The sequence below is a fragment of the Sinohyriopsis cumingii genome, chromosome 6 (assembly GCF_028554795.1).
Source record: "Sinohyriopsis cumingii isolate HCF-2022 chromosome 6, ASM2855479v2, whole genome shotgun sequence".
NCBI lineage: Eukaryota > Metazoa > Mollusca > Bivalvia > Unionida > Unionidae > Sinohyriopsis > Sinohyriopsis cumingii.
The window spans coordinates 159,817,937-159,845,660 of NC_142966.1; the positions used below are offsets into that span (position 1 = coordinate 159,817,937).

At 34.5% G+C, this 27,724-nt stretch overlaps 1 protein-coding gene across 4 annotated transcripts; it reads left to right on the forward strand.

Moving 5' to 3' along the window:
• The first annotated feature begins 6,330 nt into the window (after positions 1 to 6,330).
• On the forward strand, positions 6,331 to 25,908 carry LOC149798392 (uncharacterized). Of its 4 annotated transcripts, none has more exons than XM_089963577.1 (7): positions 6,331 to 6,632; positions 7,058 to 7,119; positions 15,079 to 15,232; positions 15,827 to 15,910; positions 18,401 to 18,490; positions 22,230 to 22,511; positions 23,036 to 25,908. In XM_089963577.1, exons 1-6 carry the CDS (start codon positions 6,348 to 6,350, stop codon positions 22,506 to 22,508), a joined length of 954 nt encoding a protein of 317 aa, XP_089819703.1. In that variant the 5' UTR covers positions 6,331 to 6,347; the 3' UTR covers positions 22,509 to 22,511; positions 23,036 to 25,908. The 4 variants fall into 4 exon arrangements, with proteins under 4 accessions (XP_089819703.1, XP_089819705.1, XP_089819702.1 ...); XM_089963579.1 differs by having other exon boundaries at positions 22,349 to 22,511; XM_089963576.1 differs by having other exon boundaries at positions 22,230 to 25,908.
• Positions 25,909 to 27,724: the final 1,816 nt, after the last annotated feature.

A 27,724-nucleotide genomic window follows, 5' to 3' on the forward strand; every position in this document is an offset into this window, starting at 1 on the left:
GGTGCATGACCGCATGGTTACCGGTAATAAACTTCCTGGTTATTTGTACATCGTCTAAAGATATATACCCGTTAGAAGGTGTGATTTACAGGTAGGTGATTTTTGTTTTTGTTCTAAATGCTATCAAAAACGATAAAATCTTCTTAGTCACAACTGCTACAAAGATTGTGGTCTTTTGTACGTCTGAAAACAGTTTGAAAATGAATTGAACAAGGACGATAACGTTGTCACAACTACGTTTGAAGGCACGCAATGATGGGGTCGGGTAAAGGATTGGGTGGGAGTGAATGAATATCAAAGTTGGATTGGATATTAATAGTCTAGTAGTAATATATAGATCTTGCCATATAAATTTGCTTGAATTATGTTAGTTACCGTGTCTTAACTTGGTCATGAACAATTAATAAGAAAGTCCTAATCGCCGTGACAATACACCAACTTAGGACATATTTGTGAGTGCATTTACGACGACTGTTCAGTTAGTTGCATAGCCTGTATTACGTTATCTAGCTGCGTATTGAATTTCCTTCCTAAACTTAAACCTAGACTGTAGAGAATACACATATACATGTAAGTATAGCGTAACCAAAAGAAGAGAATCTAGTTCGCAGATATATATCGTGTCATTTATAAAGAGCAAGGAGAACACAACAATTTCACAACCAAATTTATCGCAAGCACTCCCATAATCTAGACCACTAGTATTGCTATTACTGTTGCAGCTTAAAGCAAAATGAACGAACTAACGTAGGAAAGGGAGGACGAGCCAACGGATGAAGTAGGAGAGAAGGCCAAAATGGAAGAAAGAGAACAAGTTACCGAAACGATAGTTTTTAATAATAATAATAATAATAATAATACAGAGATAAGTAAAAACATAATATATTGGGGATTATCATTTTTTGTATAGAGTATGATTGTAGCCCATCCAGTTATATATATATATATATATATATATATATATATATATATATATATATATATATATATATATATATATATATATATATATATATATGGGGGAGAGGGAGAGAGATAGAGAGAGAGAGAGAACTAGTGTGTGTGTGTGTGTGTGTGTGTATATGAGAGAGAGAGAGAGAGAGAGAGAGTTTTCATAATTTAGATGTTATTTTGTGCTGAACACAAAGTACACTGAAACATAATTTGTAGCCTGGTCTGTTGACTTACGTTTGACACGCTTTGCTGTGTTTGCTGTCCAACTTTGATGAAAAATGTGTTGAAAACTTGCAAATCCATTCATTAATTTTTCATCTGTCTCTTTATTTGTCTGATAGTGTGTCAACACTTGCGAATATGCAGTGTTTGCATATAAATGACATTCCCTATCCAAAAGCTGTCGAACCAGTTTTATTCCTGATCAATCCTCATTGACCCCTGTCATAGATGACTAAATCAATGTTAGTAGTAAGTGCTTCCTTGAAATTGCTATTGTTCGTAGCAAGCAGAATCAATGGACCAATGAGATAAACTGTGACATGTACTGTTAAGTATTCAGTAACTTACTAACGGTGTGTGGGGTGGGGGTACACGGGGCGGTTGTCCCGGGCGTCAGAGGTCATGGAGCGTTAAGACAGCTGATAAAAATTAAATTGCAGGAAAATCATTAATCATCGTCACTCTGGGCAAATTTTACCCTTAGTACGCCACTGTACGTGTAGTGTTCAGTATGCTGATTTCTATGATGTCCACAAGCCTTGACTCACAAGAAAATTTGAAGGAACAATCTGATCGAATCAGTTTGTTTTAGTTGTATCAAATCAGAGAGCGGAACGATATATACTATTTGACTAGTTACATATGCCAACGGTCGATGAGGAACGAAGTGTATCTAAGAACACTGGACAGCGATGATGCCTATAAAGTTACCAAAGCATGCAAAGACGTATCTTCCTGCATGACTATGAACGTTTGTGTATCCATTCATATTCCCACTCATGTTTATACAGACATAAATACAAGTATTTTATATTACCGTTTCTGATGTCGTTTGTGATAAGGTATATTTTACGAACAGTTTGTTTTATATACAGTTATCATATTAAATGCAAAATGTTATTTGAACAATTGTTGTTATGGGGATGGGGGCAGGAAATACTGTTGTTAGAGTTCGTAATGGATTGTGAGACCTAGCATGTTAACAGCCTCTTTAGCGTTTAATAAAGTCCCACTCGACGATGTGGGTGGAACCCTTCTTATCATACTGCCATGCCGAGGGTCCGTACGGCTGCCAGTCAACAGTTTTATTTCCACAAGAAACTTTATTAGGCCTACTTGTTTAATATTAACCAAACTTGAGATTCAGCTTTATAACGATGAACCATTCATTGAATGAGATAGATATTCATCCAATTTTGTCACGATTTAGAGAAGTTATGGCATATCTCCTCACCACCAACAAAATGGATCTTGAATGAGTTCGATTTCCAGTGCTCCACGGCATCATTTACATGAGTTATGTCCCCTGACATCTGGTCCTGCTGACTTTGGTCCGCAGCTTAACTTTACCAAGGTTTATTAGATTTTATTAGTATTTTTTTTATTAGTAATCAGCTTTATATTGATGAGACATTAAGTGATTTCGATTTCGAGCATTCCGTGACAACATTTAGCAGTTAGAACCTTAAACTGAAAGTCCCCTTCCCTTTGATTTCTATAGGATAACTTTAACGAGTATTTTTAAAATAAATTTCAACCAAAATCTAGCTTGCAGCTCGATATGCACGAGACCTTAGATCAGTGGTTCTCAAACCTTTTCTGGCCACCGCCTCCTTCGTTATCCTCAGCCTCCTACCTTACCTCGTACAAAGCATTATTCAGCAAAACACACACACACAAACCGTTCTCGGTATTCCCATCGCCCACTTTGGGAACCACTGCCTTAGATGAATTGGGTTTCCATGTTTGCTGGCTTTCTACAGAGTTTGTCATTCATCGAAAGAGTAGGATTTCTAGCATGCCACATTATCTTTTTCTCGTCCTCACTTGTGTCTAGAATCCTAACTTTTACAAGAATTTGTTGGATTCGACCATATTTGGCATGCTAATATATATTAATTTGATTTTACATGAATTTCATTTTCAGGTTTGGATGGAATCATTTACAGAAATTATGCGACATGATAGCTTGCCCTCTCAACGTTAGTTTGATTTTAATCGAGATTTTATTGTCCTTATTTTGGTGAGAACTCGAATGAAATCGGCTTCAAGTATTCCAAGATATTATTTACAGAAATGATGCATTGCCAATCTCCTGAGTGTTGGCTTCTGCAGCATTATTTTACCTGTCATTGTTTGATTTCATCCAAATTTGGCGTGCAGCTTTGTATTCATGAGTCCAGGACAGTTTAATTTCCAGCATTTCACATTATTATGCAGACAAGTTGTGGCCCATAATTTCTAGATTTCTTCTTTCCTGTAGATTACACGTGCTTCTAACTCCCAAGTTTAAGACCTGACTAGCAATGTTAGGGGTTCTTTGCATTCCAGCTCATGTGAAAATGTTTTCTTGATGTATTGCTGCGGAAAAGCCCACATCTTCGATTTTAAACTCTCAAGCTCTCAAAAACAGACAAACTTTGTAATTATACTTGAATGTTAATTGTACACTGTACACACGTAATGTGAAAGACATAATTTTATCCTTTATACCAGTGCTAGAGTATACTTCATTTTACTTTATTATTATTATTATTATTATTATTATTATTATTATTTACATTAAAATGACATAATGATTTGGTCTTTACTATTCAAAGTAAGAGTAAAGAGAACCGTTTTATCTGGTCCATCTCTGCGTGCAAACGTTCATACATAACAACGGGAACGTCCGGGGGGGGGGGGAGGGGAGGGGAGGGGAGTTTTATGACTTTTTAACCTGTCATGAATACCTTTGAATCCTTTGGAGCTGATTTCGAATTTGTTTATTGATCACCAGAACAAAGCCTGATTCTGTATCGTAGAAAAAGAGCGAAACGTTAGAGAATAATAGTTGTCTCTAACCAGAAATCTAACGTTTCCTCTTATGTTGCTGTCATTCTATATAAAATTTATTACATATAATAAACTATTGAAAATATAATGTACGATCCAGAGATAAGCACTTTCTTTGCTGTTTAGTATATAAGTCTCAGTCTGTAAATATAATTTTTTGCATATATACATTGAATTTTATTAATAAAAATCCAACAGGTTAAATTCTCGTTGCCTGGGCGAGTAAGTATAAAAATCCAGCACAGTTTCATGAGTGTATTTACTGTTTAAGTCAGTCAAATGAATGAACGTTGGTTATACGCGGGATAACGTCAATGATACCAATACTGAATGCATGGAAACAATAAATTATATATCTGATCCCGATGCATGCAATTTACGTACATGTGTCAGTTTCTAAACATTGATTCAATTAAGATTATATTTCTTTATTTCCATCATAAGGAGATGAAATGGGAGTAGAAGTCCCTTCCCGTTGCTTTTTTAAAAATATTATTTTAAAACCCTTTAAAAGGCACTGACGAATTCGCTACGTGTAAAACTTATCCAGTTTCAGGTGGTGGGTGTTATATATATTCACTTTTATATCTATGAGTCTGTCCATTCGTCCTCCTTGTTCGGTAAATATCTTCTATATCAGTGCACATATTGATATAAAAACTTGCACCGTGGGTGCATCTTGGGATGAAAATTAGGAACACACTGGGTTGCTATACTATAATTTCCTGGATTTATTAAAATTCTTTAAGACGGTGTCTGGACTCCAATACCAACATCTTTTATGCAGAGCCACCAAACTTGCACAAAAAGGGGAAAATTAGGATGGACATGTGGAAGGCACGAATAATAGGTCTTCTTTGACTTACTTTTCAGGATTTATTCATAATTTATTTAACCCTCTGTTTATCCTTTGTTCTAGGGCTGTAATTCCGATACTACTTCACCGATCGACAGTCTCGCTCCTATATACATCTTGGAATTAACATAATGCATATATCATGTATGGGCTGCTGTCACCATCTTCCTGAATTTAGTAAAACTGGTCGAACAAAATTGTGTCCCGGCCCTAATTCCAATAAGTCGCATATTAGGATAAAACCGAGTTTGGGGACCAAACCTAAGTCGTTCTGACTTAGTTTGCATGAGTTAATCCAACTTTCTTAACAAAAATGTCCATCCTTTTTGTCAGTGCCGTAACTACTATAGTATTGAATATATGGATACCAAATCGACAGCTTTTGTGCATCTTACAATTAGAATGAGTCATATTTCAAGTCTGGGTTATTGTGAGCTACTTTTCAGATTTATTAATTATTAGTAAAATTCATTGTCTGGGCTTTTAATTCCAATATTTTTACCTATTACCACCAAATTTACACATATGCTGTATGTTAGCATGAATGCGTGTCTTTCACCAAAAACGGATCACTGTGACATAAATTCCATGGTTCATTAAAGTTTTGTAAAAGTTATTTTTACTTTCCCTGTCCGGGCTGCAACTTTTATACCACTGCACCTAAAAACATCAAATTACATTTAATACTTTGTTGGCAACTTTTGACTAGCATGTGTCATCTACTACAACTACCAAATGTATATAGAGAGTACATCTTAAAATATAGGTATTCAATCATCAAAACTGATCACTGTGAAATCTGTTGCAGGATTCTGATCAGTATTAAAATTTCAAGATATTTTTACCTATTGCTATCAAACGTGATTTGTACGTGCATTCTGTTACTACAGCTGTAACACATCAAAAATGTGTCTTTATGGCGTACTTTCAGTTCCAATGACAATAACACATTCTTTATTACACTCAGATAACAATTCGCAACTTATAAGGTAAAATATCAGTATCTCACTTTGCATGCGCGTGCATCAGCCATGGACGATATAATGTTTTTCCCCCCACTGTAATTGCAATTTAACTGAGATTGACAGCATTATTGCATTGTTATTCATTACATTAATACAATAAGATAATATTGAAACTGAAAGATATAGATATTGATATATTTGGAAAGACAGGTTTTAGATTATTTTATATGGAACACAAATTGACCTCAGGTAAATTCATTACTTTACAATGGTCTTTACTCTTTCTTTAACAAAAGAAAGAACAATAATTACATCTTTTTTCTTTAAATGGGTCACTATCAAATTAATGACTAGTACCTCATAACTGGTAAACAAGACTCTCTCGCGATCATGCGATCTCGTCGTGTTCACTAACAACTCTAGTTTACTTTAACCGCCAAAGTTAATAATTCACATTCAGTTTAAAAATGTCAAGAGTATGTAAAATTGCATTTTGCAGTCATTTACTAACTTTGATGGCGACAGGTAGCATAGCCAATGATTCGCCTTCTCGGGGACCTGGCCAAGAGGAATCAAAATTACAAGATGTGACAAATAGTAAACAAAATGAGGTACCAGGCAAGACAATATCCACGGACGAAGTTGAGCTCCCTACAGTAAAAAAAAAGTTGAAACCTGATACTTTTAAAGAATGGTGTCAAAAGGTCCGTGACTTTGAGCAAATAAAAGACGAAAATAAATTGGATGCTCTTAAGAAGGAGGTGCTTCAAGCTGAAGAAGAATTAGAAAGTCTACAGGAGGTAAGACTATAAAGAGTGTTTTACGACACCTTTCAAGGATTAGCGTATATAATTTCATTAAAACATTAAATTAGTGCTAAAACGTATCTAACTTTGTCTAATTATGGTGTTCTTCAAGTTTGTTTCACCAAAAAATAAACATGGAAATTGAAATTATAATACAGAAGTTCTTATCATGTATCATATACACCATATTACACTGCAGTGTAGGAACTAATTATATTAAAGTAATTATTGTGGCGTATGTTTGAAAAAAAGATAGAACATGATTTACGTTTCAAAAATATTTTTTTTGTATTGAATTTGAAGAAAACCCAAACAGTAAACATCGACATAATTTCTAGACATTATTAGATTCATGTTATTTGTGTCCTTATTTCTTTGTCCAAAATAAATATTTATTTCAGACTGTGTTTATTTTTAAGGGCTACTCGATAGAATCAAGACTTCAGGAAACGAAGATGGCAACAGACACGCTGAAGAAAAGGTAAATTTCACGGTTTACAGCAGAATAAAGGCTGTTTAAAGATTAAAACATTTTCAAAATCTGTCCTCAAGTCTCGAAAAATGTTTGGCAAGTTCAATCGAACTTCCTCATAAGTGCTACTTAGATCCAATCCATCTATGGGGAAAACATCTATCCAATATTCCGATTTTCTGAAGGAAATACAAGTATTTGACATTTACTCTGAATCTTGTCTATGCTTGTTTACATATGACAATTTTTCACAATGTCAAAATTATCAGCTTATTATTCTTTGTAAAGCTCAAAAGTGACCTAAAGCAAAGCAACAGTTTTTCTTAACAAAATACTTCTTTTCCTATATTTTAATTCATTATGTGGGATCGAATCCTACATGTTGTTCAACATTATGTAACAACACATACGATGCTTCAGTTTATAGCGCTCCTACTGGTCATATGTTGTTGTTTTTGATATTGTTGTTGTTGTGGGGTTTAACGCCATTTCTCAGCACACGATAGGCTATGTATGGCGGCCAGTATTAATGGTGGAGAAAGAACCAGGGAAAACCCCGGGAAGAACCACCGACCCACGAGACGCTACTGGCAAGCTTTCTCACATCCCACATTGGCCGAATCCTAGACTCGATCCCACGCAGACAGTGCTGAGATGGCAGTGATCCGGAACGGAGAGCGCTTTAGACCACTCGGCCACTCGGGGCCCCCTTGGTCATATGTAATTAGATCTGGTGCTTCTAACTTAGGTAATTGATATACTTCTAAGTTAGGTGACTGATATACTTCTAAGTTAGGTGACTGATATATTTCTAAGTAAGGTAATTGATATACTTCTAAGTTATGTGACTGATATACTTCTAAGTTATGTGACTGATATACTTCTAAGTTAGGTAATTGATATACTTCTAAGTTAGGTAATTGATATAATTTTAAGTTAGGTGACCGATATACTTCTAAGTTATGTGACTGATATACTTCTAAGTTATGTGACTGATATACTTCTAAGTTAGGTAATTTATATACTTCTAAGTTAGGTAACTGATATAATTCTAGGTTAGGTGACTGATATACTTCTAAATTAGGTGAATGCTATATTTTTAAGTTATGTAATTGATATACTTCTAAGTAAGGCAATTGATGTACTTCTAAGTTATGTGACTGATATACTTTTAGGTTAGATGACTGATATACTTCTAAGTTATGTGACTGATATACTTCTAAGTTATGTGACTGATCTACTTCTAAGTTAGGTGACTGATATACTTCTACGTTAGGTGACTGATATACTTCTAAGTTATGTGACTGATATACTTTTAAGTTATGTGACTGATATACTTCTAAGTTAGGTGACTGATCTACTTCTAAGTTAGGTGACTGATATACTTCTAAGTTATGTGACTGATATACTTCTAAGTTAGATGACTGATATCCTTCTAAGTTATGTGACTGATATACTTCTAAGTTAGGTGACTGATATACTTCTAAATTAGGTGAATGCTATATTTTTAAGTTATGTAATTGATATACTTCTAAGTAAGGCAATTGATGTACTTCTAAGTTATGTGACTGATATACTTCTAGGTTAGATGACTGATATACTTCTAAGTTATGTGACTGATCTACTTCTAAGTTAGGTGACTGATATACTTCTACGTTAGGTGACTGATATACTTCTAAGTTATGTGACTGATATACTTTTAAGTTATGTGACTGATATACTTCTAAGTTAGGTGACTGATCTACTTCTAAGTTAGGTGACTGATATACTTCTAAGTTATGTGACTGATATACTTCTAAGTTATGTGACTGATATACTTCTAAGTTAGGTGACTGATATACTTCTAAGTTATGTGACTGATATACTTCTAAGTTAGATGACTGATATCCTTCTAAGTTAGGTAACTGATATACTTCTAAGTTAGGTGACTGATATCCTTCTAAGTTATGTGACTGATATACTTCTAAGTTAGATGACTGATATCCTTCTAAGTTATGTGACTGATATACTTCTACGTTAGGTGACTGATATACTTCTAAGTTATGTGACTGATATACTTCTAAGTTATGTGACTTATATCAGTTAGGTGGCTGATATACTTCTAAGTTAGGTGACTGATATACGTCTAAGTTGGGTGACAGATCTACTTGTAAGTTAGGTGACTGATATACTTCTAAGTTAGGTGACTGATATACTTCTAAGTTATGTGACTTATATCAGTTTGGTGGCTGATATACTTCTAAGTTAGGTGACTGATATACTTCTAAGTTATGTGACTGATATACTTTTAAGTTATGTGACTGATATACTTCTAAGTTAGGTGACTGATCTACTTCTAAGTTAGGTGACTGATATACTTCTAAGTTATGTGACTGATATACTTCTAAGTTATGTGACTGATATACTTCTAAGTTAGGTAATTGATATACTTCTAAGTTAGGTGACTGATATACTTCTAAGTTAGGTAATTGATATGCTTCTTAGTTATGTGACCGATATACTTCTAAGTTATGTTACTGATATATTTCTAAGTTAGGTAATTGATATACTTCTAAGTTAGGTGACTGATATGCTTCTAAGTTATGTGACCGATATACTTCTAAGTTATGTGACTGATATACTTCTAAGTTAGGTGACTGATATACTTCAAAGTTAGGTAATTAATATACTTCTAAGTTAGGTAATTTATATACTTCTAATTTATATGACTGATATACTTCTAAGTTATGTGACTGATATACTTCTAAGTTATGTGACTGATATACTTCTAAGCTAGGTAATTGATATACTTCTAAGTTAGGTAATTGATATAATTTTAAGTTAGGTGACCGATATACCTTTAAGTTATGTGACTGATATACTTCTAAGTTAGATGACTGATATACTTCTAAGTTATGTGACTAATATACTTCTACGTTATGTGACTGATATACCTAAGTTAGATATGCCTGAAAGGTCTGTTTGTTATAAATAAACTGATGATCACATGAACTTGTGGCAATGTATATATGGGTATTTGGCAGGGGCAGCTAGATCAGCTGGCTCCAGTTTAATCTTGGCTTTAGACTTTGGTTTGGTCATTGTTAAATATGATTCCAATCTCATCCAATCACATTGGAAGATATAGAATTAAGTCCACACTTAAGTTTGTTTGGTGAATTCTAGGTTGTGAACTTCATTTTAATTATTTAATTAGTTATAATAATAATAATAATATTAAAAGTCACGTCTCACATTAATTGATAATTAAAGTATGCGTCACATAATATTGTAGTAAATTTAGAGTATGTGCACGTGGTTGTAGTGCCCCGTTTTAAGCAATTCTTAGATTTGTGTGATTACTTGTTTGATTATTGGAATTTGGCGCCATGGAAATATTCCTGGCCCGAACTAATGAGCTAATTAATAGGATCAAACGTCACGGAGTGAAGTGTTAGTGTGTTTCCATGATGTCCTGGTTCACTAGTAGTGAATTCCGACCAAAACCGAATGACTGTCCCTGTGTAAAATAGTACATATTAAAATCTAGTGGTATACATTGGTAGCGTGACTGCAAGGACAGCACTTACGGTATTAAACCGGTAAATTACACAAGGGCATAAATAAAAAGGGACTTGGTAGAGACCGTTTATGTCGCCATGCGGGCGAATATGGTGCAGTTATATCGGCGAAATGTGCCTGGAAAGCATACATTGACTGGCCTAAGGTGGAGGAGTTAAAATAGTTCCCATTGTTAGGGAGTACTCGTATATGTTCTAAGGCGTGAACGGTTGGTGGTACGGAAACATAATGAAGCCAAAACACGCAGATGTACGGTTGATGGATAGTTGACAGTTTGGTTTATCTGTGGTCTTGCATTAATTAGAGGAAAATTTAGGTATAGAATGGACACGTCGGGCTTTCTGATTTACAACTGAGGTTGTATGGAAGTCTTTGGAAAGTCGGGGAAACTTATGACTTCTAGCGAGAATCGCGCCAGGGTTTGACAACCGCTCGGTCAAGTAAATACCCGTGTGCGTGTAACAATATGTCAGGTGATTGACGAAGAGGCACTGACACTAAAAGAAATTATGAAAATTATGCCAAATATGTAAAGTGGTAAATATCAAAGTTCAGACAGTTTCATTGTAGAACTGTATCTATTTTATGGGGAGATATTAGCGTCATTTTAACAAAAGCATTAAGTGACATTTAAAGGGTCAGTTAAAATTAACAAACATCAAGGAATAATTGCCGTTTTTCGAAACAGCGAAACACTATGACAATTTTTGACACAAAACTTATAAACCTATGACACGTTATTAAATGTTTCCGATAAAACTACAAAGGGATGTATCGTGTTTCGAATAGAAAATATAGTTCTCGAATCTTTAATATCCAGATAGTTTTGTCATGGTGAAGTTCATAAGGGGATTGTATTATAACTGAATATGATGCAATATACATAACATGATTACATTTCAGGATAGTTATTTTAATGAGTTCTGAGATAACATTTAAGAGTGTTGTTTCGTCTTTTATGTTCAAAGTTTGGAAATGATTTAATTTTGGTTGATTAAAACTTTTCATTCTGATGATCTGTCAATAGTTCATAATGGAGCTTTCCTTTTCAAAATTCAACAAAAAGCAATAAAAACTAAAAACAGATAACAACTCCCCCCGCCAAAAAAAAAGTGCAGAAGGGTTCTAGACTATGTGGCCTACTGTCGCCGTACATTTGTATTCCTTGTGCATAAATTCTTTCACCTTTTATTCGCACAAATATTTAAAGGATACATCAGTAAATTTTAACGAAACACAGATGATGATGCAGTTATATTAGACAGGTCAGAAAAGTCCCTGTTTGAAACAATACAAAGTGACTACGGCCAGGCAGGGGATGATTTTGAAAGACATTGCAGATGAGAATGGGAGTGAAGCAGCATTGGAAGTACGGACAGGAAGGAAGAGGGTGGCAGCAAAGTCAGTTGAAGAGGCAGAATCCAGGCTGAGACATGGCGAGGTGGTAGGCACAATAGCAACAGCAAGGTTGTGGCTGGGAAGTCTGAAAAGACCTATATTGCAAGCAAGAAGTATCAAAGACAATTGTGCCATGGTCCAAAAAGATGTATGCCTTGCAGAAGAGAAAGATATCGGCATGAGGAAGCACGGGGATTGGCTACCCTGGAAGGGTGCGAGGTCACAAAACTATTATAGAGTGACATTTGGAGAGTTGTTGGTCAGAACATCAGCTTCCTCTTACGCTCAGTGTATAATGTTTCCCTGCATTAAAAAAACCTAAAGACATGGAAACTAACTGATGATCCAAATTGTAAACGTTGTGGGAGACTTGCAAATTTAGAGCATGTGCTGTCATCTTGCAATGTAGCTCTGGCTGTTTGTCGTTGTGATGAATGGTGAGAAAAAGGCAAAGAACTGAAGCAAGAGGCATCTTGACAACAGCTCAGGATTGAAAAATGCAGGCAGATGTAAAAGCTCAGCTGAAGTTGCCAAGATACAAATGTAATACCAACTTCAGACGTGATATTTGTTGTGGCCTGAATGTACCAAACAGGTGACTTTGCTGTAGCTGACAGTGCCATGGGAAGATGGAAGAAAGCAGTTGGCCCTGGAGAGGAAATTGGCCCAGTATCAGCCACTTATCCATAAATGTCCGCAGAATGGATGGAAGGCCGGGTATCTTCAGATGGAAACAGGATGTCGTGGCTTTGCAGCTCATATCTGTTGGAATGCCATGGAAATCATCGAGATTACGTGACCTAGCCGCAGGAAGTTAATCATCAGGACCGGCAAACAGGCCGAGGAAGCCTCACTTTGGATTTTGGCGGAAGAGAGATGAGCAGGCGCAATCTAAATGCTAATCGGCTCCGGGTTTAGTCTGATCATGTTAGCCGGTGCACCCCTGGAGAGCTTTATCTGTCAGCGCGGAAACGATCTAGGAAAAGAGATTCCCACCTGATGCAGAACTGTGTGTGTGTGTGTGTGTGTGTGTGTTGAAGCTCTTTAAAATCAGAAATTTGTCATCGGAGTCAATCATATGCCAATTTCTTGACTTTTAAAAGCTTCAGAGAATAGTTTACTATAACCATGGGATTTCTTACACAGATAATTATCAGGCAGTCAATTTTAAGTTATCTAATAACAAAGAACAGACAACATTTTATCATTTGGATACCTAAGCGTGCTAAAACCTTCTTCAAAAGCCAGAATGGGTCAGGGCTTCTATAATTCCGTTAAATAAAATAAATGTATGAGTCAAAATAAGAAAGAAAGTAGCAATTAACAAATGAAATCAATTCATCAGAATGGAATATATATATATATATATATATATATATATATATATATATATATATATATATATATATATATATATATATATATATACACACTGATACTGAGAGAAAATGCATGTGCTTTTTATATATTTATAGGTTTCCTATATAGAAGTTTTAAACTAGCAGTGTACCTTGTCGTTTAAAAACATCAAATATATTCTCCATACAAAGGAGAAATGTTGTAATGTCATTCTCTCCTATCAGATAATATAAGTTATTATCTGAGACTCCAGGATTCATGAATGACTATTCCACAATAGACATTATTTTCTCTTGTTTAGCCCTACTGAATTCATTACTATATGCAAAAAGAAACCTTTTTCATGTTTTTTTATTTCAAAAGTGCCTTCGAGAATATATGGAGAGTTCGATTATGACCTGAATTGTGTCCGGTAGGCATCAGAGGAAAATCTTTTAATAGTATATTAAATATTTAAAAGATATCAACTCATGTATTTGTGTAAATAATGAATTTTTTACTTTTTATTCATATGAACAAGTTTTAAGACAAGGAGAAAATTTATCTTGGTTATTGTTCTCCTTAGTCCTAAATGACCTAGAATAATTTTTATTAGTAAATGGTTGTAGAGGATGCGTTGTACCTTCCAAACATACTGAACTTGTACACATGCTATTTTTTGTTGTTGTTGCTTGTATCCACTGATGACACCATACTCGTCGCAGATAATCCTGTTGACATGCAACATACTCTTGGTATGATAAGTAGAAATTGCGATAACTGGAAACATAGTCTACACAAAGAAAACAATCATCGTATTTGGCTTTAAAAAAAGCCTGCATATAAATTTCAGTAAAACAATGTCGATATTGATCTTGTGGGATGAATGTAAGTATTTAGGTCTTATATTTGACAAGAACGGAAAGTTCTCCAACGGCCAGAATAGTATATTATCCATAATTAATACAAGTATACACTTACTTAAAAAGCACGTATTCAATCCAGATTTGACTTTTGATTGTCAACTGAAACTGTTCAATCAACGCATTTTACCGACTTTAACACATGCTGGAACCGCTCCGGTGGCCTATTGGTTAGAGCGCCAACCTCGGATGCGGGAGGTCGTGGGTTCGATCCACGGCTGAGTTATACCAAAGACTTGTAAAAATGGTAATAACAGCTGCCTCGCTCGGCGCTGAGTACTAACAGGTTAGTGTTAGGACTGGTTGGCCTGGTGTAAGAATAATGTGACTGGGTGGGACAACATGCTACATGTCTGCGGCATGATGCCCCAGTGCTAGACATCACTATAAACTCCCACACTGCATACATCGTAACGATATGACTGAAATGTTTTTAAGACTACGTTAAAAATCCAGATAATACACACACAAACACATGCCGGTGAAATTTGGGGATTTGTGAAACTTGATATAGTTGATAAATTCATCTTTCTTTCCCCAGAAGTAATAAAGTTACTTCTGTCTTGCTTCTCTCTCTCTCTCTCTCTCTCTCTCTCTCTCTCTCTCTCTCTCTCTCTATATATATATATATATATATATATATATATATATATATCGAAAAGTGGGTGATATCAGCATGTATGAGCTAACTGGACTTCATATTCGCCGGCCGCAGTCATTTATGAAAGCCTCTCCTTTATTATTTCAGGCTCAACATACCCAATATAAACTCCGATAATGTGCAAACAAATATATCGGTATCACAAGAGTCAGTTCTGCAAAAGTTTGAAGAAATGTATGCACAGTGGATCCAAAAATGGTCAAATACAAATCGTGAGAGTGATCTGTGCAAGATTCACGAGGTATATATATGTATGTATGTATGTATGTATGTATGTATGGGTGTGTGTGTGTGTGTGTGTGTGCTTTCGTGAGTGCGTATGTGTGTGTGTGTGCTTGCGTGTGCGTGTGTTTGTGTCTGTGTATGATGCATTACGTTTACCTAACGTAAGTATGCATATAACTAAAATGACGTACCTCTGTCTTTCTATTCGTGTGATTATTATGTATTTGTAAGCTATATATACAATTCAGCCGTCACTGAAATAAACATAAACCATTGAGTCAGAAACTTGTTGGACAATTTGTTGGACATTTAAAAACGTGAACAATTGTATTTATGGACAGGAGCTTTTTTAAACAAAATCTTGCAGCGGCTGACGATTATACTTTTTTTCGATGAAAAACCATGTTAATATTACTGAGGAATATAACAAGGCACTGTTCAAGAAATGTCTTTATGGAAAAACTATGCCAAATAAATTAAAATAATGATTAATTGGACAAAGGTATGAAGTATCAGGTATCATTTTTCATGTTCAGATCTAATTCTTTGGTTAGATGATATCTCCCTAAAGTAAAATGTATTGGAGAAACAAGTTTACGTTTTTATACAGGAATGCGACAATTTCTGTAAGAAGCGGTTTGAACTTCAAATGCAAGAGTTACTTGAGGTAGCAAAACCTCAGTCCAAGAATAAGGTATTTCATCTTCAGCATATGTACTTTCTGAACGGCTTGTCTTTTACTTTACGTATTTACCCGGTTCTCTCATTCTCTGATCATTCTCCATCCATATCCCGATTTCTTTAAATGGGAGAATTCTAATATTATTATTATTATTATTATTATTATTATTATTATTATTATTATTATTATATTGTTGTTGTTTTTGTTTACGATGCTGTTGTTGTAATATTGATTAAGTTTATAGTCTTAGATTTGTAACCTTGATTTACATGCATTTCTCATGCCATCTCTGCAGAAACGACAAATTAGACGTAGCAGGTGTAATAATCTCAGATGGATCAGTGAAAGTTGGCTTTTCGTTTGACACAATATCCTCTGTAAAAGACTTTATATGTCAACTGAATTTTAATTTATTATGCATGGTTTGATGTAGAGTGGAGGGGTATTTAAAGAAGGATACAAATTTCAGAGTATGCGACAGATTTTCAAAACATCGCTAATTTTAATTTCCACGTTATATTCCATCGACAAATATAGATGTCAACTGTATTTTATTTATAGAGTTATACAGTATTATTCAGCAGTGTTTCTTTTTTCTTGTAAATAAATTGGATTGTACAAAAAGAGATACCTGTCCTGAACCGAAATATAATCTATCAGTGTTTTGTTGTTTTTCTTCGTTTCGTTTTCGTTTTAAGATAATTAGCTTAGGATAAAGCTAGTAATCAATATGAACAAACTTTTCGAAAATGAATCATGAATTTTCATACGTGAATATATCGCTTCATCTTTGTTTTTATAGACTTACAGTATGATTTATTGTTCGTATAGTTCAAGTGAGAAACACCCACATGAAAATACCTGTGTATATTAAAATGCCCAAAATTATAATGTATATCTCACCTACCTCCAAACCTATAATTCCTGAGAGTTATCGATACTGCAACACGCAAAGAGTTTCACTACCGAGCGAATCAAGCGGCTATTGCATATGTCTGGCTTGAAGTCAATGTTTTCTATATTTTCAATGACCACAAGACAATAGTCATTGATATATAGGTTCTCTAACGCACAAATGCTGCAAATATTTTTGTCTAATCACTTCATGACCACACATCGCGAAATTCTAGTTTCTCAATGTAATGTTGTTTACTGTTTTTGTTTAACATCAGACTGACCCATGATTAGTACTTTACTTCATGCATCACGGAACACAAGATAAACACAAAGAATTATTCCTACCTCAAATTACTAAAGAGAATCCCAAGAATTCGTTATGTTAAGAGGGTCCATTTTTTAAAAAGTAGTCCATTCAGCCATAAAGTCTCGTGAATACTTTGAATACTATACACATACATTAAGACTGCTCCTAGAAATTGACAAATAAAATTATTGCAGAATGTACATCAACCGCTGGGCACGAAGCAATCTGATTTATCTACGAGACCTTGTCAACATAACTGTCTGGCACCATTTGTCCAACCTTAGCCACGGGAACACGGGGGTTTCTCACGTTTCTCTAATTTCCTGCTGCGAAATAAAATGACTGTTATTATGCAGACCGATGGTAACTACTCAACAACATGCGCAATCCTGACTGGGAAGGAACTCATTCCAACAACATTATGTGTAATTCACCCATTAAATATAGTTAAATTCCAATCATTCCTGTTCCAACCGAAAATACAGTTTAACTAACCTAATGTCTTATAAACTTTTAGAAGGCAGGGTCGCTCTCTATTCCACCGCTAAATTATATCCTAGCGATAACAACATTGGTTCATAAAGGACCATATGAGTTCACACTTAAATGGAACTTTAAACAAATACATGGATCTTCTTTCATGCAATAAATGTTGCGAGACGCGAAGCGAGCTACCAAGAAAACATCTACATTTGATGAGTACGCTTTTTCATTTCAGTCGCCGCATCAGATAACCCGACATTTGTTGAAGAAATAAAAAAGAAACAAACATAAAAACATAAAGCCATCCAAAATCATATCACTACCACCAGAAAATTCTTTCTTGCAACATCACTAAGCGAAAAAGCAACAACACATACATGAGTCTGACTTGAGGTTCATGTTTCCTCTATTTCCATGGACCATAAGACAACGGTCCTTGTAAACTAATGAGTTTTTAAACACGTAGATACTACAAGTTCTCATTTTCCTCAGTTATAAAGCCACGATTGTAAGTTACCAAGAACTTTAAAGAACTATGAGGATTTATTCTAGTTCCCCATAATTTTGAAAGGTACATTTGTTTCCAACTCTTCAGGAATTTGCCAGTAATATAAATGGTGAATTTGGTTACTTCTTCACAATATTTAACATAGGACAAGTCTGTGCGGTAAATGGCATACATAATCTCAATTGTATTCCACGAATATGATACAAAAATCGATGAATGTGTTCTTAACTCATCTATTATATAGCCTGGAACGACAAAACATTTCTGCCTGATGCATACGTGTGACGAATTCTCTGTCATATTTCAGTCGTATAACGGTAACGAAAAACAAATTATACAAGAAGCTTACAAAGAGTTGGCAAGAAATAACGTTGGGACAGAATTGGCGAAAATAAAGGTAAAATGGCTTTTTAGTATCTAAATATTTTATTTGCAGTATGGATCATTTTATTTTGGCCAAAAAATGAAGAAAAAAGATAAATCCTACATGTTCTATCTAATAGGCTAATTCTAATATGTCATCCTCACTTTGTGTCTGTTCAGTTGTGACAAAATCTTCATCGCTTCTCCCACATACCACTTGGATGATTTTAACAAAACAGTGGCTAGATATGTAGTTGGTGCGGATGCGCAAAAGGTTTAACTTTTTTCTTTTATTCCATTTTTGGGATCGTTTAATGAAAAACTGTTGAAAAGATAGGTATTATAGAAATCAACTCGTTAGTGACACTCTGCATGCGCCAAAGTGAAGTTTTATTAGTTAGATACGTGGTTACTGCAGACGGTCATGAAGGTTTTTACTTGTTTTTCTCCTGTACATTTTTTTGGAGAAAAGTATTTTCATCCGTATTTTAGTCCGTCTGTTTGTCAATCCATAACAAAGGTTGTCACTGCTTTTCCTTCCACACCACGTCGGTGATTTTGTACCCTTGCTGAGTGGTTGGTGCAGATGCGCAATAAGGTTTTACTTTTTTTCGTATGGAGCATTCTGGGGACATTTTTTAAAAAGAAAATGTCCATAAAATTGGGTGTTTTAGGAATTAAGTTGTTTTTTTTTCTTCAACACTGCATGTTAAACTTTATCGATATTTTGTGGGTTAGATAAATAGATGTTGTATATCCACAATAACGTTAAATCTTTCATTTGGCGGAAATTTTTGGAAAATTTCTGGAAAATGTACCCAAAAGTGGTGTTATATTAGACCGACCTGTCAAGGCCCCATGGCTTCGAAGATTTTATTGAAACTTTGTAAGCTAGATATGCGATTGGTCTTGATGCACAGTGAGTTTAACTTTTTTCGTCTGATCCATTATTTCAGGCAGGTTTTGAAATATTGTTGAAATAAGTGATAATATAATAATTAAAAAAAAGTGATATTATAATAATTCAACTCGTCGTTGTTTCTTCATCCATACTCTAGTATAGATGCGCATTAACTTTAATTTTTTTCTTCTGAACCAATGTTGTGAAAATTTTGTGAAAAATGGTCGTTACAGGGTGAATTATTATGATAATCCAGCGTGTCAAAGCTACTCTTTTCCCTACTTGGGGGACTTTTTATTTGAAACTTTGTGCTTTGTGTCGACGCACATTAATGATTTTATATTTTTCCCTGTTCCATACGTGAAAAATTGCCAAAGAAGGGGTATTTTGAGGATGCAGTTTGTGATGAGTTCTTTTCCCAGCCCGTTTGGAGAATTGTATTGAAACTGTGTATGCTAGTTCATTGATTAGTGTAGATGCGGAGCAAAGTTTGCAGTGTTGCTCTGGTTCAATTTGTGTTGAGGACTTTTCTTAAGAAAAAACATCAGCTGTTTATTTCGTATTTATGAAACCTATTGCAATATTTCTGGATACTTGCAGATGTGTTGAAAACATTCCGATATTTCATTGATCGAAAAGTTATAGGGAAAAAGTCTTCAGTAGAACATGCCTTAAGTGATGGGGTGTATTTGGCTGAATTTTCATCTACTTGTTGTTAAAAAGACTGTTTTGTGATGATAATGACTACTACCTTGTCTTGCCATTGTTATGAGTTTTGCTACTATTGATGTTTCTAAATCAGCAGCTACTAATTGGAGTTACTAGACCCCTCTATTATAAAACGTTTCTATACATTTGGAGCAATACATGTTAACCTAGATTTGGAAATATAATAAAAAATTGGAAAATGCATCCATTGCATAGTAAGTTTTTTATTTTTTTATTTTTATTTTTTTACAATTATTTTTCATAGCACAGATTAGATTCGAGTAAAGATTTATGACTTCGATAAAAGGACGTACTGGAAATATAGCTGAGGCGCAATATCCGTTGTTGGTGTAAAGTTAAAATGCTTAGCCATTGTGGACACTAAACCCCACACAAACGACTATATTCATCTAGTCATGCTCAGTATATCAATCAAACCTGCTAAAGCAACCTCCTTCGGTGGCCTAGTGGTTAGAGCGTCTGTCTCGGATGCGGGAGGTCGTGGGTTCGAACCGAGTCATACCAAAGACCTACGAAAATGGTACTAACAGCTGCCTCGCTTGGCGCTCAGCATTAAGAGGTTAGTGTTAGGACTGGTCGGCCTGGTGTCAGGATAATGTGACTGGGTGGGACATCATGCTACGTGGGACATCATGCTACGTGTCTGCGGCATGATGCCTCAGTGCTAGATATCACTATAAACTGCCACAATGCAGACATCGTAGCAATATGACTGAAAAATTGTTAAAGCTACGTTAAAAATCCAAATCACATAACATCACAGCCTTCATGCAAGGACCACCTATCCATGAAGACCAATAGGTCCAATTTTCTACACAAGCTAATGCAAACGTGTATCTGTCTATGAGGAAAATCCTAATAATAAAGATCACTTCTAAATAATCCCTCGAGTAGTCTTAATGCGCAATTTTGGCTGGAAATCTTGTACGCCATGTTTTTCTCCGCCTCTGTCATTACTGAATTTTATTGACGTATTGTTGCAAAATAGCACAAGCCTTCGTCAGTGCACAATGAGATCTGCTAGCAGCACGTATCGTTAACAAAATTCAAATATTAAAAATTTTCCATATTAAGGGATCCATTTATCAGTTGGAGGATGGAATAAACTGTATTAAAATGGCATATTGGCAGTTTTAAAAATTGAAGTGGCTAAATATGGCAAAGTTTAATTACAGTGAAGTAAAATGGTGTTAATGGCCAAAAGCTGAATCTTTTTATATTATCATATGTTCAAAATCTTAAAATTGTGTAACATGACTTTGCAAATGTTGCTTTATTTATTCTACTTTAACATTGAAAAAAAAAAACGATGAGTAGCTAGGACCATATAATTAAATATCAGTATGAATTTTGATCTCAACGAGAAGTCATGTTGATAGCAAAGCTTGATTAATAAATGATCGCTGTTCTAGACGTCGTACCTTTGGTGGTGCATTCTAAGTGTCATAATAAAATTTAACACATTAAAGTTACGGATTATCCCTTCCAGAGTTCACCAGTATGTAATATTAAAGAATTACATTTATGTGTTTATGACGGTGAGTATCATGTTGAGGTCAATATGCAGTCTTGCACAAAAGAATCTGACAACCAGTCGGGAACAAAGTGTTGAGAGCAAAAGAATCTGACAACCAGTCGGGAACAAAGTGTTGAGAGCAAAAGAATCTGACAACCAATCGGGAACAAAGTGTTGAGAGCAAAAGAATCTGACAACCAGTCGGGAACAAAGTGTTGAGAGCAAAAGAATCTGACAACCAGTCGGGAACAAAGTGTTGAGAGCAAAATTAAACAAGTTTTCAGATTTCAGATATGTTTAGCCGCTATAGCCTTCCTCAAAGTAAAAGTGGAATCCTGAAATATTGCTTGTGTTTCTAAATACTTTAGAAAATTTCAATGACATACAGAGACTTGAAGAGTGCTTTTAAGTCTGGTAGTTTTGTATGGGGGCCTACTGGGAGGGGGCGGGTCTCCATATTCTGGTCATTTTCCGTCATTGTTCGTTCATGCATATGGCACATATAATACAGCACATGTAGGGTGAAACTTAAGATTACTATCTTTACTTTCACAAAGCGCAGAAAATCAACATTGTTTTAGCATGCATCCATCAATGATTGTGTAGACAGTTGTCATTTCTGTTCAGGTCGAGGGAAGCAAGACAATAAAAACTGATAAAGAACGTAAGAAGTTTGTACCAGAGTGCCTTGAAATATGCTGGATTACACTTATTCTAAAGGAGACAATGTCGTTTGATTTCAACAGCCAACAGGAGGGAACGTTCGAAGGTACAGCACAAGACACAATGGCCATCGTAATCAAACCCGCTGTTCACTTGGACAAGGACACTATAAAAATACGCGCTATGGTAAAGCAAAGGCAGGTTGATTACAAAAAAGATGGATCAGATCTAGCTCATGTCTAACAGGTAACTACCGATAAAATTAGATTTGCAAATCAAGGATTTAACATCCAACAATGCATCAGGTTTGAAGAACTGATGTCACCAAAACCCCTTGTCCTCAGTATTGATGAGTTCCTTGTAAGCTAACAATCACGTTCAAACCTACCATTTTAATTGTTAATCTTCAAAAGAACAGAAAAGGCAAAACCTTATGGCCAACGCATGTCTAACAACAGACATATGAGATTAAGTACAAGTACAGATTATGAATGGTCGTGGTATATCGGTAAAAGGAAGGTAGAAAAAAGTTGGATAGTTAAAAATAATTATCACATGACTATGTTGGATATACATGGATAAAAGGGGAAATGCAACATACATGACAATTTTGAGTGTAAACTTCAACATATTGATTTAAGTATCAGTTCTATAAATATACCTAATCTATTCAGTGCATTAACATTTGTGTTAGTTAGCAACCTACAAAATTTATATATTTTTAACAATTTTGATATAATTCCTATTTATATATTGTTTTCTTATTTCAGGAAAATATTGACTTTGAAAAAATAGCTGTATTTATGACTTATATTTTTGAGGCAGAAAATTCACATTTTTCTTGCAGATAGCTCCAAGTTCGTTCACCTTCTAGTCTGAAAGGACATTTTGATTTGTTGTGCATACATTTGTAAAAAGTATTCAGTACTTTTGCAGCAATCATGTTAAGAAGTGCTTGCAATTATTATTATTATTATTATTATTATTATTATTCGATAATTTCAACTTCTAGAGAAACCAAAACTCTCGCGTCCATATCTAAATCTTTATTTGGCGTTGTGACTGTTTCTTTAGCAAATTAACAGAGGAGAATAAATGACATAATAATACATTATTCAGGCCTTAGTTAAGTTTCAAAGTCGAATTTTCTCCATTTATACCAATATGAATTTCAGATTTTTTTTTAAGTGTAAGATATAGTCAATCAGACTGCAATTATATATATTTTCATCTGTAATGAATTCGTCAAAGACAACATAAGAACAGCTCTTAGTACGCAAAGCGGCACGTACGAAAAATGTTTGCCGTTTTAAATGCCGTAATAGCACAGCTTTTCCATATTTCAATATATAAAGTTGAAAATTGTTATCATTGCAAAAATAATAGCCGTTTCCTGTCACAATAATTATTGACTGCTTCTAAGGCTTCAGTTGAAACATATTTGTTTTTAATTATAGTTTTGGTTTTAAATTTCTCAAAAATTTCACGATCATAGCTTGATTTGTGTTGACAAAGAAAAGTCATGTGCAAAAAGCTCGTTTAAAGACTTGGTGCATGCCATGGGAGCTTTATTTATTTATTTCAAGACTAAGCTAGTGGAAATAATTGAAAAAAATCCGAAAATTTGTATGATGACTTCAGATAAATCTCTTAAGAAACTTAAATCTACTAGTATTTACACGAAAGAAGATGAAAATGTTGGACATTTCTTTCATTTCTCACATAAAGACTGATACACAATGTCGAAGTAATCAAAGCAATTTTTTAAAATCATTGTTCTATATTTAAATCTCTGAGAGCATTTTTTTAAAACTAAATTTCAGCAAGTATCGTCAAAACTAGTACCTAAATAGACATATCATTTACAAGTATTGACATTAAAATTACAGCCTACAGTATCATGCTGGACGGAGCAAAAATTTTCGTGAAATTTAATAACAAAAAAAGGGTGTGGAATAAGATTGAAAGGAACGAAAAGTTGTTAATCAGTTTTAAGATCATGATAAATAATGGACTTGGATTTCGATGTTGATCTTGGTTTTTTGTTGTTGTTGAATCGTTCGTCTGTTGTTGCAACACAACTGCTCGAATAATTTGCATAAGCCTCACTAAATTATGCTCTCTTTTGCTGCGTTTTATTTACTGAGGTAGGCCACTGTCACGTTATATAGATCAATGTTTTCATTTATGATATATTGTAACAGACAATGGTTGAATCAGTACAATATTGCTGGTACAGATCAGAAATGAATGTCATATAACACAAATGGGTGCACATTTTTAATATATATATATATATATATATATATATATATATATATATATATATATATATATATATATATATATATATATATATATATATATATATATATATATATATATGTGTGTGTGTGTGTGTGTGTGTGTGTGTGTGTGTGTGTGTTCATTTACGTAAGTTTGTAATTATTTGTTGAATTTATTTATTTTAAATTCGTACGTCAATTTTTTCTTGAGTTCCGAAGTAATTGTTGCATGCAATTTGTCTTGTGTATTAAATGAATGAGTTTTTTTGGATTTAGTTGTTTTGTATGTAATTTAAATCATGTATCATAAAGGTTTCAGGCATTTTTCTGATACAAATTGTAATTAGCAAATTGTGTCTTAAATGTTTTGTATCCTAAGAACTGATGTCCGGAAATCTATGTCAATGAATCTCTAAGAAATGAAGTCCATTAATTGATTGTGTAATTAAGTTATGACTTCTTTTCAGCCGCGCATTGGACATTCCGTGTTGAAAATGAATTTGTCTGTGCAAAATGTTCTATTTATTCGGAAAGACGCTTGTTCTTTGATTTATAGTTTGTAAAAAGTGTATAATCTACTTTTAAACGTCAATACTAGTTCAACTTTGGTTGGAACTATTTTTTACGCACAACAAATGAAAGGTGGAACGTCTGTTCGAATGAACGAAATTATTCATTCTTCTTTTCATCTAAATAATTTTCACTGAAATAAAAACTATGTGATAAAAATAATTTCAAATAGAAAAAGATTTAATATTAAGTTTATGAAACTCGTTAAATAATGTCCAGCTTTTGTGAGCTTTGGCGAGCAAAAGCTAGACATTATTCAACGTATTTCATGATTTCAATATTAAATCAATACCCATTTGAGATCCTCTATTTATTAAACAACTTCCACTAATAAGAACAGCAACAATAACTACAGTTGGAAAGGAGGAGGAGGAGGAATATGTCAATACTTTCATGACATACTATGGAGGATGAGAAGGATATAGGGAGGTTAACCTCGTATGCTGATTTGAACCTTAAAGTGAAGATCATTGTTTTAATTTATCTTTTTTTATTTTTTAAAAACACCACTCTTTCAGCGATTGTAGATTTTCCATGACTTGTTAGATAAGCTACCCAGAATCGCGTCCGAAAGGGCGCGGGTTCGATTCCTGTTAAGGGATAAACCTTGGTCGGCTGCCATGGCTTATTATTCTTAGCCAGTGGTACTTTAGTTCAATTTACTCTACACTAACCTACTTGTTCTGCTCTACCGTAAAACTCCATTGCAAACTAGATTTTCCATGATTTTTAAGAACAATGAAAATAAAGTGTACTTACTCACATTCTAGCTGGTGAAAAAAACATACTATATGGTGAAATAAACATACTATATGGTGAAAAAAACATACAATATGGTGAAATAAACATACAATATGGTGAAATAAACATACTATATGGTGAAATAAACATACAATATGGTGAAATAAACATACTATATGGTGAAATAAACATACAATATGGTGAAATAAAGATTCAGCCACTCGAATTAAATGAAAACGGCAAACATCTTTTTTAAATGTATTTGATAAAGAGTTTCTTGATTTACCTTTAGGTAGATCCGTTGATGCTGTTGTTGTTGCTGCTGCTGATGCTGATGCTGATGATGATGAACACTTTAAATACTATAGTTCCTTTACACACTTCTTCCAGGATTTTGTTACATTAATTTATTAAAATTATATTTTCATCGTTCATTATGTACCGGGAATTGTTATCAAACCCTGCCCGGGGAGGGGGGGGGGGGAAGGCGCGAGTGGACGAGTAGCCCAAAGCACTCACCGTTATGGATCACTGCCATATCACCTCTGTCTGTGTGGGTTCGAGTCTTGTTGTTGTTGTTGTTGTTGTAGTTTTTGTAGGGTTTAACGCCATTTTCAGCTGTTTCTGATGTTTAAACAATATCTATCGCAACAGAGTGAGGATATGTATAATTCTGGACAAACATACGTCATGCTTGAAGCATGTAATCAAGATCAGAATAGTGTCCTTTCTGGGTATGACGTCATTGTACGCTACTGTGATTTATTTTGAACCTTTCTGACGAATATGTAGATATGAAGCATTCAAAATAATATAAACATAAGAGCAGACAAATATTTAACTTACTGACTTGGAATTAGGAACTAAACTTTGAATGAGTTCATTTCATACGCTAAAATGTCTACAGAGGTTTGTCCAACTTCTGCGATACTGGACCCCCTCTGAACATACGACTAATAGAGACAAGAGAGGCAGGAGAAATTACAGAGTGAATGCGAAAAATGGATCGTAAAAAAAGTAAAGTAATAGATGGACAGAAGGTTTTAAAGACGAAAATGTAACACTATTTATCTCTTCCATAACATTAGTATTAGTAATGACTTGGATGTTGTATCTTTCTGTTCATTTTTAATCGTAGTATATCAATTTACACTAAATAGATAACCGTGGCACATTTAAAAAAAATTATTGTCCGCAGAACAAAATTCCTATAAAGTTAATTCAGAACAAAGAACACATTGTCGTATAAAGACATACTTGACTAATCCTTTTCGAGTTGATGACTTTCATGGTTACCGGTAATAAACATCCTGGTTTGAACTAGACATGTTTTATCGGTAATAGAGTGATGCGTGTGTGTGATTTGGATTTTTAACGTAGCATTAAAAAAATTGCAGTCATATCGCTACGATATCTGCAATGTGACAGTTTATCTAGCACTGGGACATCATGCCGCAGACATGTAGCATGATGTCCCACCCAGTCACATTATCTTGACACCAGGCCGACCAGTCCTAACACTACCTCTTAATGCTGAGCGCCAAGCGAGGCAGCTGTTGGTGCCATTTTTGTAAGTCTTTGTTTTGACTCGGCCGGGGATCGAATCCACGGCCTTCTGCATCCGAAAAGGACACTCTTACCACTAGACCACCGGAGCGGTAACAAAGTGATACACAGGTCGGTAATTACTAATCATTGCATACTGATAAGAATAAAATCTTATTTACCACACACCCTCCCCAAATTAAATAAATAAATTGCAATTTAGAACTAAGTTTTAAAAATAGGACAAGATCATTATGAAACAAAGATAGAAGTACCTTTAGGGTGAGGATGGATTCGGTAACGAGTCGGATTCAAACA

Bases quoted from the DNA above. Each gene is read 5' to 3' on its own strand.
- LOC149798392 (XM_089963576.1), top strand. From the start codon at position 6,348: ATGGCGACAGGTAGCATAGCCAATGATTCGCCTTCTCGGGGACCTGGC. The intron at 6,633-7,057 runs GTAAGACTATAA...TTTATTTTTAAG, and splicing joins AATTAGAAAGTCTACAGGAG to GGCTACTCGATAGAATCAAG. The intron at 15,911-18,400 runs GTATTTCATCTT...GTCATATTTCAG, and splicing joins AACCTCAGTCCAAGAATAAG to TCGTATAACGGTAACGAAAA.